Source organism: Schistocerca serialis, chromosome 10 (genome assembly GCF_023864345.2).
Source record: "Schistocerca serialis cubense isolate TAMUIC-IGC-003099 chromosome 10, iqSchSeri2.2, whole genome shotgun sequence".
NCBI lineage: Eukaryota > Metazoa > Arthropoda > Insecta > Orthoptera > Acrididae > Schistocerca > Schistocerca serialis.
In genome coordinates, this window is record NC_064647.1 from 166,112,198 (window position 1) to 166,125,887 (window position 13,690).

General features: G+C 40.7%; 1 protein-coding gene across 8 annotated transcripts in view; it reads left to right on the forward strand.

Annotated features, from left to right (window-relative positions):
- Window positions 1-13,690, forward strand: part of LOC126424880 (zinc finger protein 501-like) — a 141,071-nt gene that overhangs the window by 96,932 nt on the left and 30,449 nt on the right. The window contains exon 7 of one of the 8 annotated variants that reach the window (XM_050087713.1): window positions 1,105-1,791. The exons of 6 other annotated variants lie outside the window; for them this stretch is intronic. In XM_050087713.1, the coding sequence (XP_049943670.1) occupies window positions 1,105-1,500 (396 nt within the window). In that variant the 3' untranslated portion in view covers window positions 1,501-1,791. Of the gene's footprint in view, window positions 1-1,104; window positions 1,792-13,690 lie in introns of those variants that run through there. One more of the 8 variants, XM_050087714.1, reaches the window with a different exon arrangement.

Consider the following 13,690-nt stretch of genomic DNA (forward strand, 5'->3'; position numbering starts at 1 on the left):
TCTCTGTATTTGAATATGCATGCTTGTAACAGTTTCTTTTGCACTGCAATGTATAATGCACCCATGAACGTCGTTGACCATTATTGTTTTGATAGTCCAGTCCAAGTCCAGGAGTTATGGTGTGGGGAGGCATAATGTTGTATGGGCATACTTTTTGTGTCTGACAGTGATTCGGATTCCTGCCTGGCGTGGACATGGATATGTCAAAGGTGCTGGGGCTGTGAGTGGCAGCTGTGGGCTGCCATCATAAGGGGAGCCACCACCAAGATATGCACATCACATGGTGGAACCCAGTGGCGGCTGTTTATCGCTGAGCCAGTAGTGCGGTCTCATGTCTCATGGCGTGAGTCATTGCTCACTGTACTTTGTAGCTATTTGTATCTCGCCATTGTACAGCTATCCTGACACAGTTTGTTTCCCAATCTTGAGTGGGTTCTGATTTGGAATTGTTGTATTTCTATGCCAATGTCGCAATTTGCCTTAAAAAATTATGGAGGTACATACAAGCTTTTGTAACTATCTCAGCGTTCTAACTTTAAGTAACAATAGATTCCTAAACACTCTAAAAACAGAAGACATTATTCTGAAAGCATTTTCGACAATACATCGTGCGCGAGAAAGTCGGTAATTAAATATTCTTTCCTCCGACCTTGGTAACTGTCCAGCATATGGTTTCCTTATATTTGTGGTCAATGGAAATGCCTCGTCCGCATCTAAAACATATGGTGTCAAATTTTCTCTTTCTGGAAGAGATTCTGGGGGAGGAATGTTTATTTTCCGTTAACACTTTATGAGACGAAGTGTTCTTAAAAACTCCTCCATCTGGTATGTGGCCCTGACAACCGACATGTACATATTGAAAACAGTAGTTTGCGTCTACAATAGCCATACAGACGGAGCTAAATGTTTTTTTTTTTTGTAATTACTATAATCACTTCCAGTATTGGCAGGACATATAATTTGCCCATGTTTGCCACCTATGGTTCCTACACAGTGAGGGAAGTTCCACTTCACTTCGAAATTTCTGGCAGCATTATTCCGTTCCTGTGTACCATTTGGAATCTGAAAAGTAAAACGTTAACATTACTTTCCCTATTTTTGCAGAATGAGGACACAGAAACAAAAGATGAAGATGCAAATCAGCCTTCTGAAGAAAATGTACCTCAAATACCAACTACATCTCATGAGGAAACACAGCGAAAGAGAATTACTAAACCCAAAAAGAAAAGAACAGCTCAGGAAATGGAGAGAGATATTCGAGTTGAGGAAGCTTACCAGATTTTGAAAACTGTTACCAACAGAGATGGGTGGAATGTGTATGGAGAGTTCATCGCCAATGAAATGAAAATTCTTCCCCGGACAACACAAAAGTATGCGAAGTGTATGGAAATGTGCTATTCAAAGCAGCATTCGGGGAGTATGAGAAGCAAACTCCTAGCATCACATCATTTCCCATTGTCGTATCGGAAGAAGTGCAGAAATAAGCTGTCCAGAAGCTAACTGAGAAATTATATAAGTTGGCGATGATACTGGTGATAGTCAAGAATTCGTTGAAGTACCAGGTACATCAGAAGATCTCCATCAATTTTTGCGATTTAAAAAATAAGTGTAATACTTTGTACCAATTAATTAATTTCCATTATAACTTACTCAAAAATGAAAATAACAAATTATTTGAATAAAGTGAGTATTGAATGTTGTGCACTTGTTGTTGTGGTCTTCAGTCCAAAGACTGGATTGATGCAGCTCTCCATGCTACTCTGCCCTGTGCAATCTTCTTCATCTCCAAGTAACTACTGCGACCTACATCCTTCCAGATCTGCTTAGTGTATTCAATTCATGGTTTTCCTCTACGATTTTTTTTCCTCCGCACTCCGAACCAGTACTAAATTGGTGAATCCTTGATGCCTCAGGACATGTCCTACCAACCGATCCCTTCTTCTACTCAAGTTGTGCCACAAATTCCGCTTCTCCCCAGTTCTATTCAGTACCATCTCATTAGTTACATCATCTACCCATCTAATCTTCAGCATTCTTCTGTAGCACATTTCGAAAGCTTCTGATCTCTTCTTGCCTTAACTATGTATCGTGTATGTTTCACTTCCATACATGGCTACACTCCACACAAATACTTTCAGAAAAGACTTCCTAGCACTTAAATCTATACTCAATGTTAACTAATTTCTCTTCTTCAGAAGCACTTTTCTTGCCATTGCTAGTCTATATTTTATAACCTCTCTACTTTTACCATCATCAATTATTTTGCTCCCCAAATACCAAAACTCATTTACTACTTTAAGCGTCTCATTTTCTAATCTAATTTCCTCAGAATCACACGACTTAATTCGACTACATTCCATTATCCTCATTTTGCTTTTGTTGATGTTCATCTTATATCCTCCTTTCAAGACACTGTCCATTCCGTTCAGCTGCTCTTCCAGGTCCTTCACGGACTCTGACAGAATAACAGTGTCATCAGCAAACCTCAAAGCTTTTATTTCGTCTCCATGGATTTTAATTCCTACTCCAAATTTTTGTTTTGTTTTCTTTACTGCTTGCTCAGTATACAGATTGAATAACATCGGCTGGCCTGAGTGGCCGAGCGATACTAGACACTTCTGTCTGGAACCGCGCAACCACTACGGTCACAGGTTCTAATCCTGCCTCGGGCATGGATGTGTGTGATGTCCTTAGGTTAGGTAGGTTTGAGTAGTTCTAAGTTCTAGGGGACTGATGACCTCAGAAGTTAAGTCCCATAGTGCTCAGAGCCATTTGAATAACATCGGAGATAGGCTACAATCCTGTCTCACTCCCTTCCCAACCCCTGCTTCCCTTTCATGCCCCTCGACTGTGCACTGGTTTCTGTACAAATTGTAAATAGCCTTTCGCTGCCTGTATTTTACCCCTGCCACCTTCAAGATTTGAAAGAGAGTATTCCAGTCAACAATGCCAAAAGATTTCTCTGAGTCTACAAATGCTAGAAAAATACGTTTGCCTTTCCTTAATCTATCTTCTAAGATAAGTTGTAGGGTCAGTATTGCCTCACGGGTTTCTACATTTCTACAGAATCCACACAGATCTTCCCCAGGGTAGGCTTCTACCAGTTTTTCCATTCGTCTGTAAAGAATTCGTGTTAGTATTTTGCAACTGTGACTTATTAAACTGATAGTTCGGTAATTTTCACATCTGTCAACACCTGCTTTCTTTGGGATTGGAATTATTATGTTCCTCTTGAAGTCTGAGGGTATTTCGCTTGTCTCATACACCATGCCCACCAGCTGGAAGAATTTGGTCATGGCTGGCTCTCCCAAGGCTATCCATAATTCTCCTCCTGGGGCCTTGTTTCTACTTAAGTCTTTCAGTGCTCTGTCAGATTTTTCACGCAGTATCATATCTCCCATTTCATCTTCCTCTACATCCTCTTCCATTTCTATAATATTGCCCTCAATTACATTGCCCTTGTATAGACCCTCTATGTACTCCTTACACCTTTGGGTTTTCCCTTCTTTAGTTAGGACTGGTTTTCCATCTGAGCCCTTGATATTCATACAGGTTGTTGTGTTTTCTCCAAAGGTCTCTTTAATTTTTTTTGTAGGCAGCATCTGTCTCATCCTTAGTGATATATGCTTCTACATCCTTACATTTGTAAGCCATTCTCACTTAGCCGTTTTGCGCTTCCTGTCGATCTCATTTTTGAGACTTTTGTATTCCTTTCCGCCTGCTTCATTTACTGAATTTTAAATTCAATACTTCTTGGGTTACTCAAGGGTTTTTACTAGTCCACGTCTTTTTACCTACTTGATCCTCTGCTGCCTTCACTACTTCATCTTTCAAAGCTAGCCATTCTTCTTCTACTGTATTCCTTTCCCCTTTTCTTGTCAATCGTTCCCCATTGCTCTCCCTGGTACTCTCTACAACCTCTGGTTCTGTCAGTTTATCCAGACCCCATCTCCTTAAATTCCTACCTTTTTGCACTTTCTTCAGTTTTAATCTACAGTTCATAACCAATAGATTGTGCTCAGAGTCCACATCTGTCCATGGAAATGTCTTACAATTTAAAACCTGGTTCCGAAATCTCTGTCTTACCATTATACAATCTATCTGAAACCTTTCAGTATCTCCAGTCTTCTTCCATGTATACAACATTCTTTCATGATTCTTAAACCAAGCATTAGCGGTGATTAAGTTGTGCCCTGTGCAAAATTCTACCAGGCGGCTTCCTCTTTCATTCCTTACCCACATTCCATATTCATCTACTTCTTTTCCTTCTCTTTCTTTTCCTACTATCGAATTCCAGTCCTCCATTCCTATGAAATTTTCGTCCCCCTTAACTATTTGAGTAATTTCTTTTATCTCATCTTACATTTCTTCCATCTCTCTATCATCTGCAGAGCTAATTGGCATATAAACTTGTACTACTGTGGTAGATGTGGGCTTCATGTCTATCTTGGCTACAATAATGCGTTGACTATGCTGCTCTTAGTAGCTTATTCAGTATTGAACCTAGTCCTGTATTAGCCATATTCGACTTTGTATTTATAACCCTGTATTCATGCGACCAGAAGTCATGTTCCTCCTCCCACCGAACTTCACTAATTCCCTCTATATCTATCTTTAACCTATCCATTTCCCTTTTTAAATTTTCTAACCCACCTGCTTGATAAAGTGATCTGACATTCCACGCTCCGATCCGTAGAACGCCAGTTTTGTTTCTCTTGAAAATGACGTCGTCCTGAGTAGTCCCCTTCCAGAGATCTGAATGGAGCACTATTTTACTTCCGGAATATTTTACCCAAGAGGATGCCGTCATCATTGAACCATACAGTAAAGCTGCATTTCCTCGGGAAAAATTATGGCTGTTGTTTCCCCTTGCTTTCAGCCGTTTGCAGTACCAGCACAGCAAGGCTGTTTTGATTGATGTTAAGAGGCCACATCAGTCAATCATCCAGACGCCCTTGTAACTTCTGAAATGGCTACTGCCTCTCTTCAGGAACCACGCGTTTGTCTGGCCTCTCAACAGATACCGCTCCATTGTGGTTGCACCTACTGTACGGCTATCTATCGCTGAGGCATGCAAGCCTCCCCACCAACGGGAAGGTGCATGGTCCATGGGATTGGGGGGGGGGGGATGGGGGGCGCTGTTGTTTACACTTTGCCCATTGTTCTGTAGCACCGATGTGATCTCCTACGAGCCAAAGTGATAAGCATCTTAGAAACATGGAAAACAAGTTTCACGGCATCGATCACTACATATAAACACTTCATTTTTATGGTTGCCACTGCACCATTGCTATATGAAGCCAATCCCGGAGCCAAGTTAAGGTATTTGTTTTGAGAAGTATGGCCTAACAAGACATTTAAACTGCTAGATGAACTGGAACTAATGCACGAAGCTCTGTCGCACGTCACTGCCGAATGCTGGCGGTATACAGGCCGGCGCGTCATACAGAAAGCAGTGAAAGTGCGGCACTTGGATAGCTTCATGACTTTCATTGTTGATAGACTCGTTATCAATGTGGCAGATGACAGTTCCGGTACTGAAGTATATTTATCGGATGCAAATATTGAAGGTGTTCAGAACTACCGGACGACTGAGTGTAATACCTTCAGCGGCTTCAATATTTAACTGTACAATGAAATCCCTGCGGTACGGTTTTGAGTCGTATATAGCTTGCACAGAAAAGTTGCTCCATGTTTAAGTTAGGAACTTTCAGTTGTTTTGTTTTTAATTACAATACTATGTTAACTAAGAACAAAAGCATGCTGTGGTTTCCGTCTGGTTCCCTAAAAAGCTTGCGGTATTGCTGGAATTTTTGCAAATATTATTTCATTCTGTTTAATAATTAAATTGCATTCGAAGCTATATTGTTTCTCTGCTTGTCTGTTTTTACGTCTTAACTGCAACTGCTCACATCGCTGCAGCTAGCTGGTCAGTGCTGGCTGAGGTAAATGTCCTGTACCATCGCTCAGTCAATGTACACATAAGACACAGCATAAAATGTATCCTTATTATCGTATTTGACTGTACTCGAGACATCTTGGCTTCCACTCCATGTGAAACGAAATCAAATGAGATTTCAGCAAATGAGGATGAATACATGGTGAATTCTTATGGTGAACACAGTATAGCACGATTTCACAACATAAACGCAAACACAACTGTCTGTCACTGTTCGACTGCTACTATCGACATTGCTCTGACATCACAGTATGTACAGACGTGTTCAAATTACTGGACAAAGACATTTTTCCAAACCTTTACATTTATTACACATTTACATCCACATGCAGATTATATTTGTGCATTCAATGCTTTGTATGCATGCCTTTGTTCTTAATCAAAATTTTTATCCTGTTTGGCATAGGTTTTATTAACTTTTCACAGAAATTTTAATATCATTGTCATGGTACCAGATTTCCTCTAGTTTCTCCATGAGATCTTGGTTAGTGGTTATTGTAAATTTCCTTATCCTCTGTTTCACAATGGCCCATAAATTTTCAACTGCGTTCATATCAGGGCTATTCCCTGACCAGGGTAACACTTTCAATTGCTTTTCTGCCAAGTTCTTGGAAATGCTTTTGGCCTTGTGGCAAGGTGCCCCATCATGCATAAAAATGGCATCTTTACTAGGAAACCACTCGTTTATTTGGGGAAAAGTTCTTTTTCAAGGATTTCTTTATATTGTTCATGCCTCATTGTCCCTTCAACAATATGTAATCTGCCAGGACCTTTCACAGACATCACACTTCAGGCCATAATGGAAGTTGGCTGCTTCACACATTTCTGCACACACTCAGCTTTGAACTTTTCTCCAGGTCTGTGATGAACATACTGGCCGCTTTCTTCCCCCACAGTGAATACAGATTCATCACTGGAGCATACCTGAAGCATGTGTACAAAATTGCATGTTAGAAAAGCTGGGAATAGTAGCATAGGAGACCTCAATAATTCCAAAATTCAAATGTGCATTTCTTCAGTATCAAGAAAACTTAAGAATTTCAAGCCAAAGCTCATAACTTTAGAGATCGCACCCACTTAATTTACCATATCATTGCATATACCTTAGGCCATTCCTCACTTGTCCACTCCTGAAGTTGTTTAGCCCACTGCAATCTTTTGGTTTTCTTGGCAGGTGTGATTTCCTGTTTTATCCTTGGTCGGCATGCCCTTAAACTACATTCAAACAGCCTCCTCCTCACTGTCACAGGTGAAACTTCAACAGCCCCGCGGGATTAGCTGAGCGGTCTAAGGCTCTGCAGTCACGGACTGTGCGGCTGGTCCCGGCACAGGTTTGAGTCCTCCCTCGGGCACGTGTGTGTGTGTGTGTGTGTGTGTGTGTGTGTGTGTGTGTGTGTGTTTGTCCTTAGGATAATTTAGGTTAAGTAGTGTGTAAGCTTAGGGACTGATGACCTTAACAGTTAAGTCACATAAGATTTCACACACATCTGAATATTTTTTCGAAACTTCAGCACGTAAACCTTTCCACTGATGCTCATGTCTGTAGAAGTAAGTTTATGGTTCATTGTTGCAATGTCTGTAAGTTTTCTCATTGTTCTAGGACTGATTTTTTCCCCACATTTTTCTTTCCGGTTCGGCTTGTATTCACCACCTTTCTGCACTGAAAGTTTGATTCTACTGACAGTTTTCTGTGATATTCTCATTCTGTCAGCAATTTTTTGCTGTGTATGACGATTTTCAGCAAGAAGTGCTACCACAGCCGAAACTTTCTGAGGTGTTACACCTTTTGTCTTCCTCATAACCTCACCTTCTTTGGAAATCCTAAAAATATGCAAGTTCACAAGCTATATAATGTCTTGTTAATGTAGCAAGAAGTCAATAGAATAAATATAAAGCTGAAGTACACCACAGAAACATAAAAATTTACTGCAAACACTGTTTCATATCATGTACACAGACAAGTAACAACAACACGATTTGGAAGGAAAATGACGAATGTTACCAACTGTGAAAAATTCAGTGATCTGTCAGTTGCTTGGAAGGGAAATTTCGTGGTATCAATCAGACCATTAAAACAAAATTATTACACCTTTCTCTCCTATTTTTACGCCAGAAAACTTAAGAGTTTCAAAAATAATCATTTAGTCTAGTAATTTGAACACGTCTGTATAACAATTATACATTTAAACTTCCTGGCAGATTAAAACTGTGTGCCCGACCGAGATTCAAACTCGGGACCTTTGCCTTTCGCGGGCAAGTGCTCTACCAACTGAGCTATCGAAGCACGACTCACGCCCAGTACTCACAGCTTTACATCTGTCAGTATCTCGTCTCCTACCTTCCAAAGTTTCTTTCAGGAGTGCTAGTTCTGCAAGGTTCGCAGGAGAGCTTGTGTAAAGTTTGGAAGGTAGGAGACGAGATACTGGCAGAAGTAAACCTGTGAGTACCGGACGTGAGTCGTGCTTCGATACCTCAGTTGGTAGAGCACTTGCCCGCAAAAGGGAAAGGTCCCGAGTTCGAGTCTCGATCGGGCACACAGTTTTAATCTGACAGGAAGTTTCATATCAGCGCACACTCTGCTGCAGAGTGAAAATCTCATTCTGGAATTATACATTTAGATTCATACGTGCTTGTGTTCGCTCCAGTGTAAACCAGGCTGTACTTTGCCACCCAACAACAGGCTTCTCTTCTCATCCTGTTGTTTGTTCTGCCTGGTAGCAGCTCCAGCCGCCATGGTGTCCGCCGTAGCCACCACGATTGCAGCAATAATTCCCTTCAAATATATCACTTTTTTGGCCTCAACGCTGCCCATAAATACATGAAAATTATTTAAATAAGCTATGGATGTAGAAAAATATTTGTACAATTGTAATAATATGCGTGGTTGCTACACTTAGTAGCAACCAACTGACTCATCCACATATGAAACTAGAAAATTAAGAGAAAGCTTCAGCTCAGTAATAAATATGTTTCACAGTCATATTGTCATAGGTGGAGGCTGATCTTTGACAGTCACAGGGTGGTTACCATTTTGAATGTGACAGGCGTGGCGAGACATCCTGCGAATTTTTGAAAACAGACAGATCATAGGCTCAGTTCTGATGGATACATATTACATCTACGTCCCAATAATAATACCTGACTACATGGAAACTGGTGTCCATGAGGCAGTTGTCACAGCGGTGATTACCATAGTACAAAAAAACCGAAACAAGTAGAAAAATAAATATTTTTGGTGAATTAGATGAGAAAGAACCCAAAAACATTTACTTTTTGGTAACAATACGAGGGAGGTTTGAAAAGTTCTCGGAAAGGAATAGAAAAAAGAACTTACATCACTGAAACTTTTTTTATTTTTCAACGTAGTCTTCTTGTACATTAATGCATTTGGTCCAACGATGTTCCAGTGCCTTGAGTCCATTTCGATTTTCCTCCAGCCTGCAAAACAATTATCAACTCCGGCTATCAATTCTTCATTTGAAGTGAATCTTCGTCCATCAAGAAACATTTTCAGTTCTGGGAAGAGATGGCCGTCCGACGAAACCATGTTGTTGTTGTTGTGGTCTTCAGTCCTGAGACTGGTTTGATGCAGCTCTCCATGCTACTCTATCCTGTGCAAGCTTTTTCATCTCCCAGTACCTACTGCAACCTACATCCTTCTGAATCTGCTTAGTGTATTCATCTCTTGGTCTCCCTCTACGATTTTTACCCTCCACGCTGCCCTCCAATACTAAATTGGTTATCCCTTGATGCCTCAGAACATGTCCTACCAACCGATCCCTTCTTCTGGTCAAGTTGTGCCACAAACTTCTCTTCTCCCCAATCCTATTCAATACTTCCTCATTAGTTATGTGATCTACCCATCTAATCTTTAGCATTCTTCTGTAGCACCACATTTCGAAAGCTTCTATTCTCTTCTTGTCCAAACTATTTATCGTCCATGTTTCACTTCCATACATGGCTACACTCCATACGAATACTTTCAGAAATGACTTCCTGACACTTAAATCAAAACTGGATGTTAACAAATTTCTCTTCTTCAGAAACGCTTTCCTTGCCATTGCCAGCCTACATTTTATATCCTCTCTACTTCGACCATCATCAGTTATTTTGCTCCCCAAATAGCAAAACTCCTTTACTACTTTAAGTGCCTCATTTCCTAATCTAATCCCCTCAGCATCACCCGACTTAATTAGACTACATTCCATTATCCTTGTTTTGCTTTTGTTGATGTTCATCTTATATCCTCCTTTCAAGACACTGTCCATTCCATTCAACTGCTCTTCCAAGTCCTTTGCTATCTCTGACAGAATTACAATATCATCAGCGAACCTCAAAGTTTTTATTTCTTCTCCATGAATTTTAATACCTACTCCGAATTTTTCTTTTGTTTCCTTTACTGCTTGCTCAATATACAGATTGAACAACATCGGGGAGAGGCTACAACCCTGTCTTACTCCCTTCCAAACCACTGCTTCCCTTTCATGCCCCTCGACTCTTATAACTGCCATCTGGTTTCTGTACAAATTGTAAATAGCCTTTCGCTCCCTGTATTTTACCCCTGCCACCTTTAGAATTTGAAAGAGAGTATTCCAGTCAACATTGTCAAAAGCTTTCTCTAAGTCTACAAATGCTAGAAACGTAGGTTTGCCTTTCCTTAATCTTTCTTCTAAGATAAGTCGTAAGGTCAGTATTGCCTCACGTGTTCCAGTGTTTCTACGGAATCCAAACTGATCTTCCCCGAGGTTGGCTTCTACTAGTTTTTCCATTCGTCTGTAAAGAATTCGTGTTAGTATTTTGCAGCTGTGACTTATTAAGCTGATAGTTCGGTAATTTTGCACATCTGTCAACACCTGCTTTCTTTGGGATTGGAATTATTATATTCTTCTTGAAGTCTGAGGGTATTTCGCCTGTTTCATACATCTTGCTCACCAGATGGTAGAGTTTTGTCAGGACTGGCTCTCCCACGGCCGTCAGTAGTTCCAATGGAATATTGTCTACTCCGGGGGCCTTGTTTCGACTCAGGTCTTTCATTGCTCTGTCAAACTCTTCACGCAGTATCATATCTCCCATTTCATCTTCATCTACATCCTGTTCCATTTCCATAATATTGTCCTCAAGTACATCGCCCTTGTATAGACCCTCTATATACTCCTTCCACCTTTCTGCTTTCCCTTCTTTGCTCAGAACTGGGTTTCCATCTGAGCTCTTGATATTCATACAAGTCGTTCTCTTATCTCCAAAGGTCTCTTTAACGAAACCATATCAGGTGAATAAGGCGCGTGTGGCAACAATTCATACCTTAGTTCCTGTAATTTTACCATGTCGACGGCACATGTTTTTGATCCAGCGTCAAGAGTCGTGGCACCTATCTTGCAGATAATTTTTTCCTTTCTAATTCTTCAGTTAAAATGTGATATACCCTTTCAGATGACATCTGACAAGCATGAGCAATTTCAAGACTTTCAATTGGCGAATCTCCATGACCATTTTGTGCACTTTTAAAACGATTTCTCGAGTAGTGACACATCTTATGCGACCACTGCGCGGATCATCATCTAAGCTTTCCCAACCAACTTTAAATTCACTTGTCCATTTGACAGCTGGTGAATATGAAGGAGCAGAGTCTCCCAGTGTATTCTGGAAACCGGCATGAATGTCCTTTGCTTTTGCACCTTTTTTTACGAAGTACTTAATCACTGCTCGAATCTCGATTTTTTTCCATCTTCGCAAATCACTACGCTGGACCAACAACAGAGCCAAGTCACCAGCACAGCTCTCTTTCAAGAGCACTGACGTGGCACGTGTTTACAGGCAGGAGTCCAATTAATATCACGTGAAGAAGTCGTTGCGCTAGCGCTAACGTCTCGTGGTGATTCCGAGAACTTTTCAAACCACCCTTGTACATGGAGAAATTCCGGCTCAAGGGAAGAAAAATAGTTGGCAAATCACTGAATCGATATGTAACTTGTAGAACAACCTGTGCTGGGAGTGACACTCAGTGCTATACATTTCTTTAAATAAATTGTTAAAAAAAAAAAAAAAGCAGCGAGTCCTGAACGGTTAGTGTAGACAGGTATAGGTTATAGATACAGAGATGTTAAATTAAACGTTTTTAACTGTCTAAATGGCAATGAGCGACGCCTTCAGTGAATACCTTCGCAGACTCTTACTGAAATACTTTTCACAAAACCAGAAGGCGTTCTGGTCATGAGTGGCACCTCTCAGTGGGGCCGAAGATTATGAGCAGAGACTCATGGATGGGACAGAAACTGAAACGGAATGTAGCAATGTGAAACACAAGCAAAACCGCTGAGAGACAGGACCGGACTCTAACTCCAGATACAATAACCTTTTTTGTTGTTATTTTACAGAAGGTTTGACATGAATTATACGAGGGTTGGATCTTTAATATTGGCAACTATTTATTTCCAAAATTACCGAACTATCAGTTTAATAAGTCACTGCTGCAAAATACTAACGCGAATTCTTTACAGACGAATGGAAAAACTGGTAGAAGCCGACCTCGGCGAAGACCAATTTGGATTCCGCAGAAATGTTGGAACACGTGAGGCAATACTGATCCTACGACTTATCTTAGAAAATAGATCAAGGAAAGGAAAACCTACATTTCTAGCATTTGTAGACTTAGCGAAAGCTTTTGACAATGTTGACTGGAATACTCTCTTTCGAATTCTAAAGGTGGCAGGGGTAAAATACAGGGAGCGAAAGGCTATTTTCAATTTGTACAGAAACCAGATGGCAGTTATAAGAGTCGAGGGGCATGAAATGGAAGCAGTGGTTGGGAAGGGAGTGAGACAGTGTTGTAGCCTATCCCCGATGCTATACAATCAGTATACTGGGCAAGCAGTAAAGGAAACAAAAGAAAAGTTCGGAGTAGGTATTAAAATCCATGGAGAAGAAATAAAAACTTTGAGGTTCGCCGATGACATTGTAATTCTGTCAGAGACAGCAAAGGACTTGGAAGAGCAGTTGAACGGAATGGACAGTGTCTTGAAAGGAGGGTATAAGATGAACATCAACAAAAGCAAAACGAGGATAATGGAATGTAGTCGAATTAAGTCGGGTGATGCTGAGGGAATTAGATTAGGAAATGAGACACTTAAAGTAGTAAGGGAGTTTTGCTATTTGGGGAGCAAAATAACTGATGATGGTCGAAGTAGAGAGGATATAAATTGTAGACTGGCAATGGAAAGGAAAGCGTTTCTGAAGAAGAGAAATTTGTTAACATCGATTATAGATTTAAGTGTCAGGAAGTCGTTTTTCAAAGTATTTGTATGGAGTGTAGCCATGTATGGAAGTGAAACATGGACGATAACTAGTTTGGACAAGAAGAGAATAGAAGCTTTCGAAATGTGGTGCTACAGAAGAATGCTGAAGATTAGATGGGTAGATCACATAACTAATGAGGAGGTATTGAATAGAATTGGGGAGAAGAGGAGTTTGTGGCACAACTTGACAAGGAGAAGGGACCGGTTGGCGGGACATGTTCTGAAGCATCAAGGGATCACAAATTTAGCATTGGAGGGCAGCGTGGAGGGTAAAAATCGTAGAGGGAGACCAAGAGATCAATAAACTAAGCAGATTCAGAAGGATGTAGGTTGCAGTAAGTACTGGGAGATGAAGAAGCTCGCACAGGATAGAGTAGCATGGAGAGCTGCATCAAACCAGTCTCAGGACTGAAGACAACAACAACAACAACAACACCAA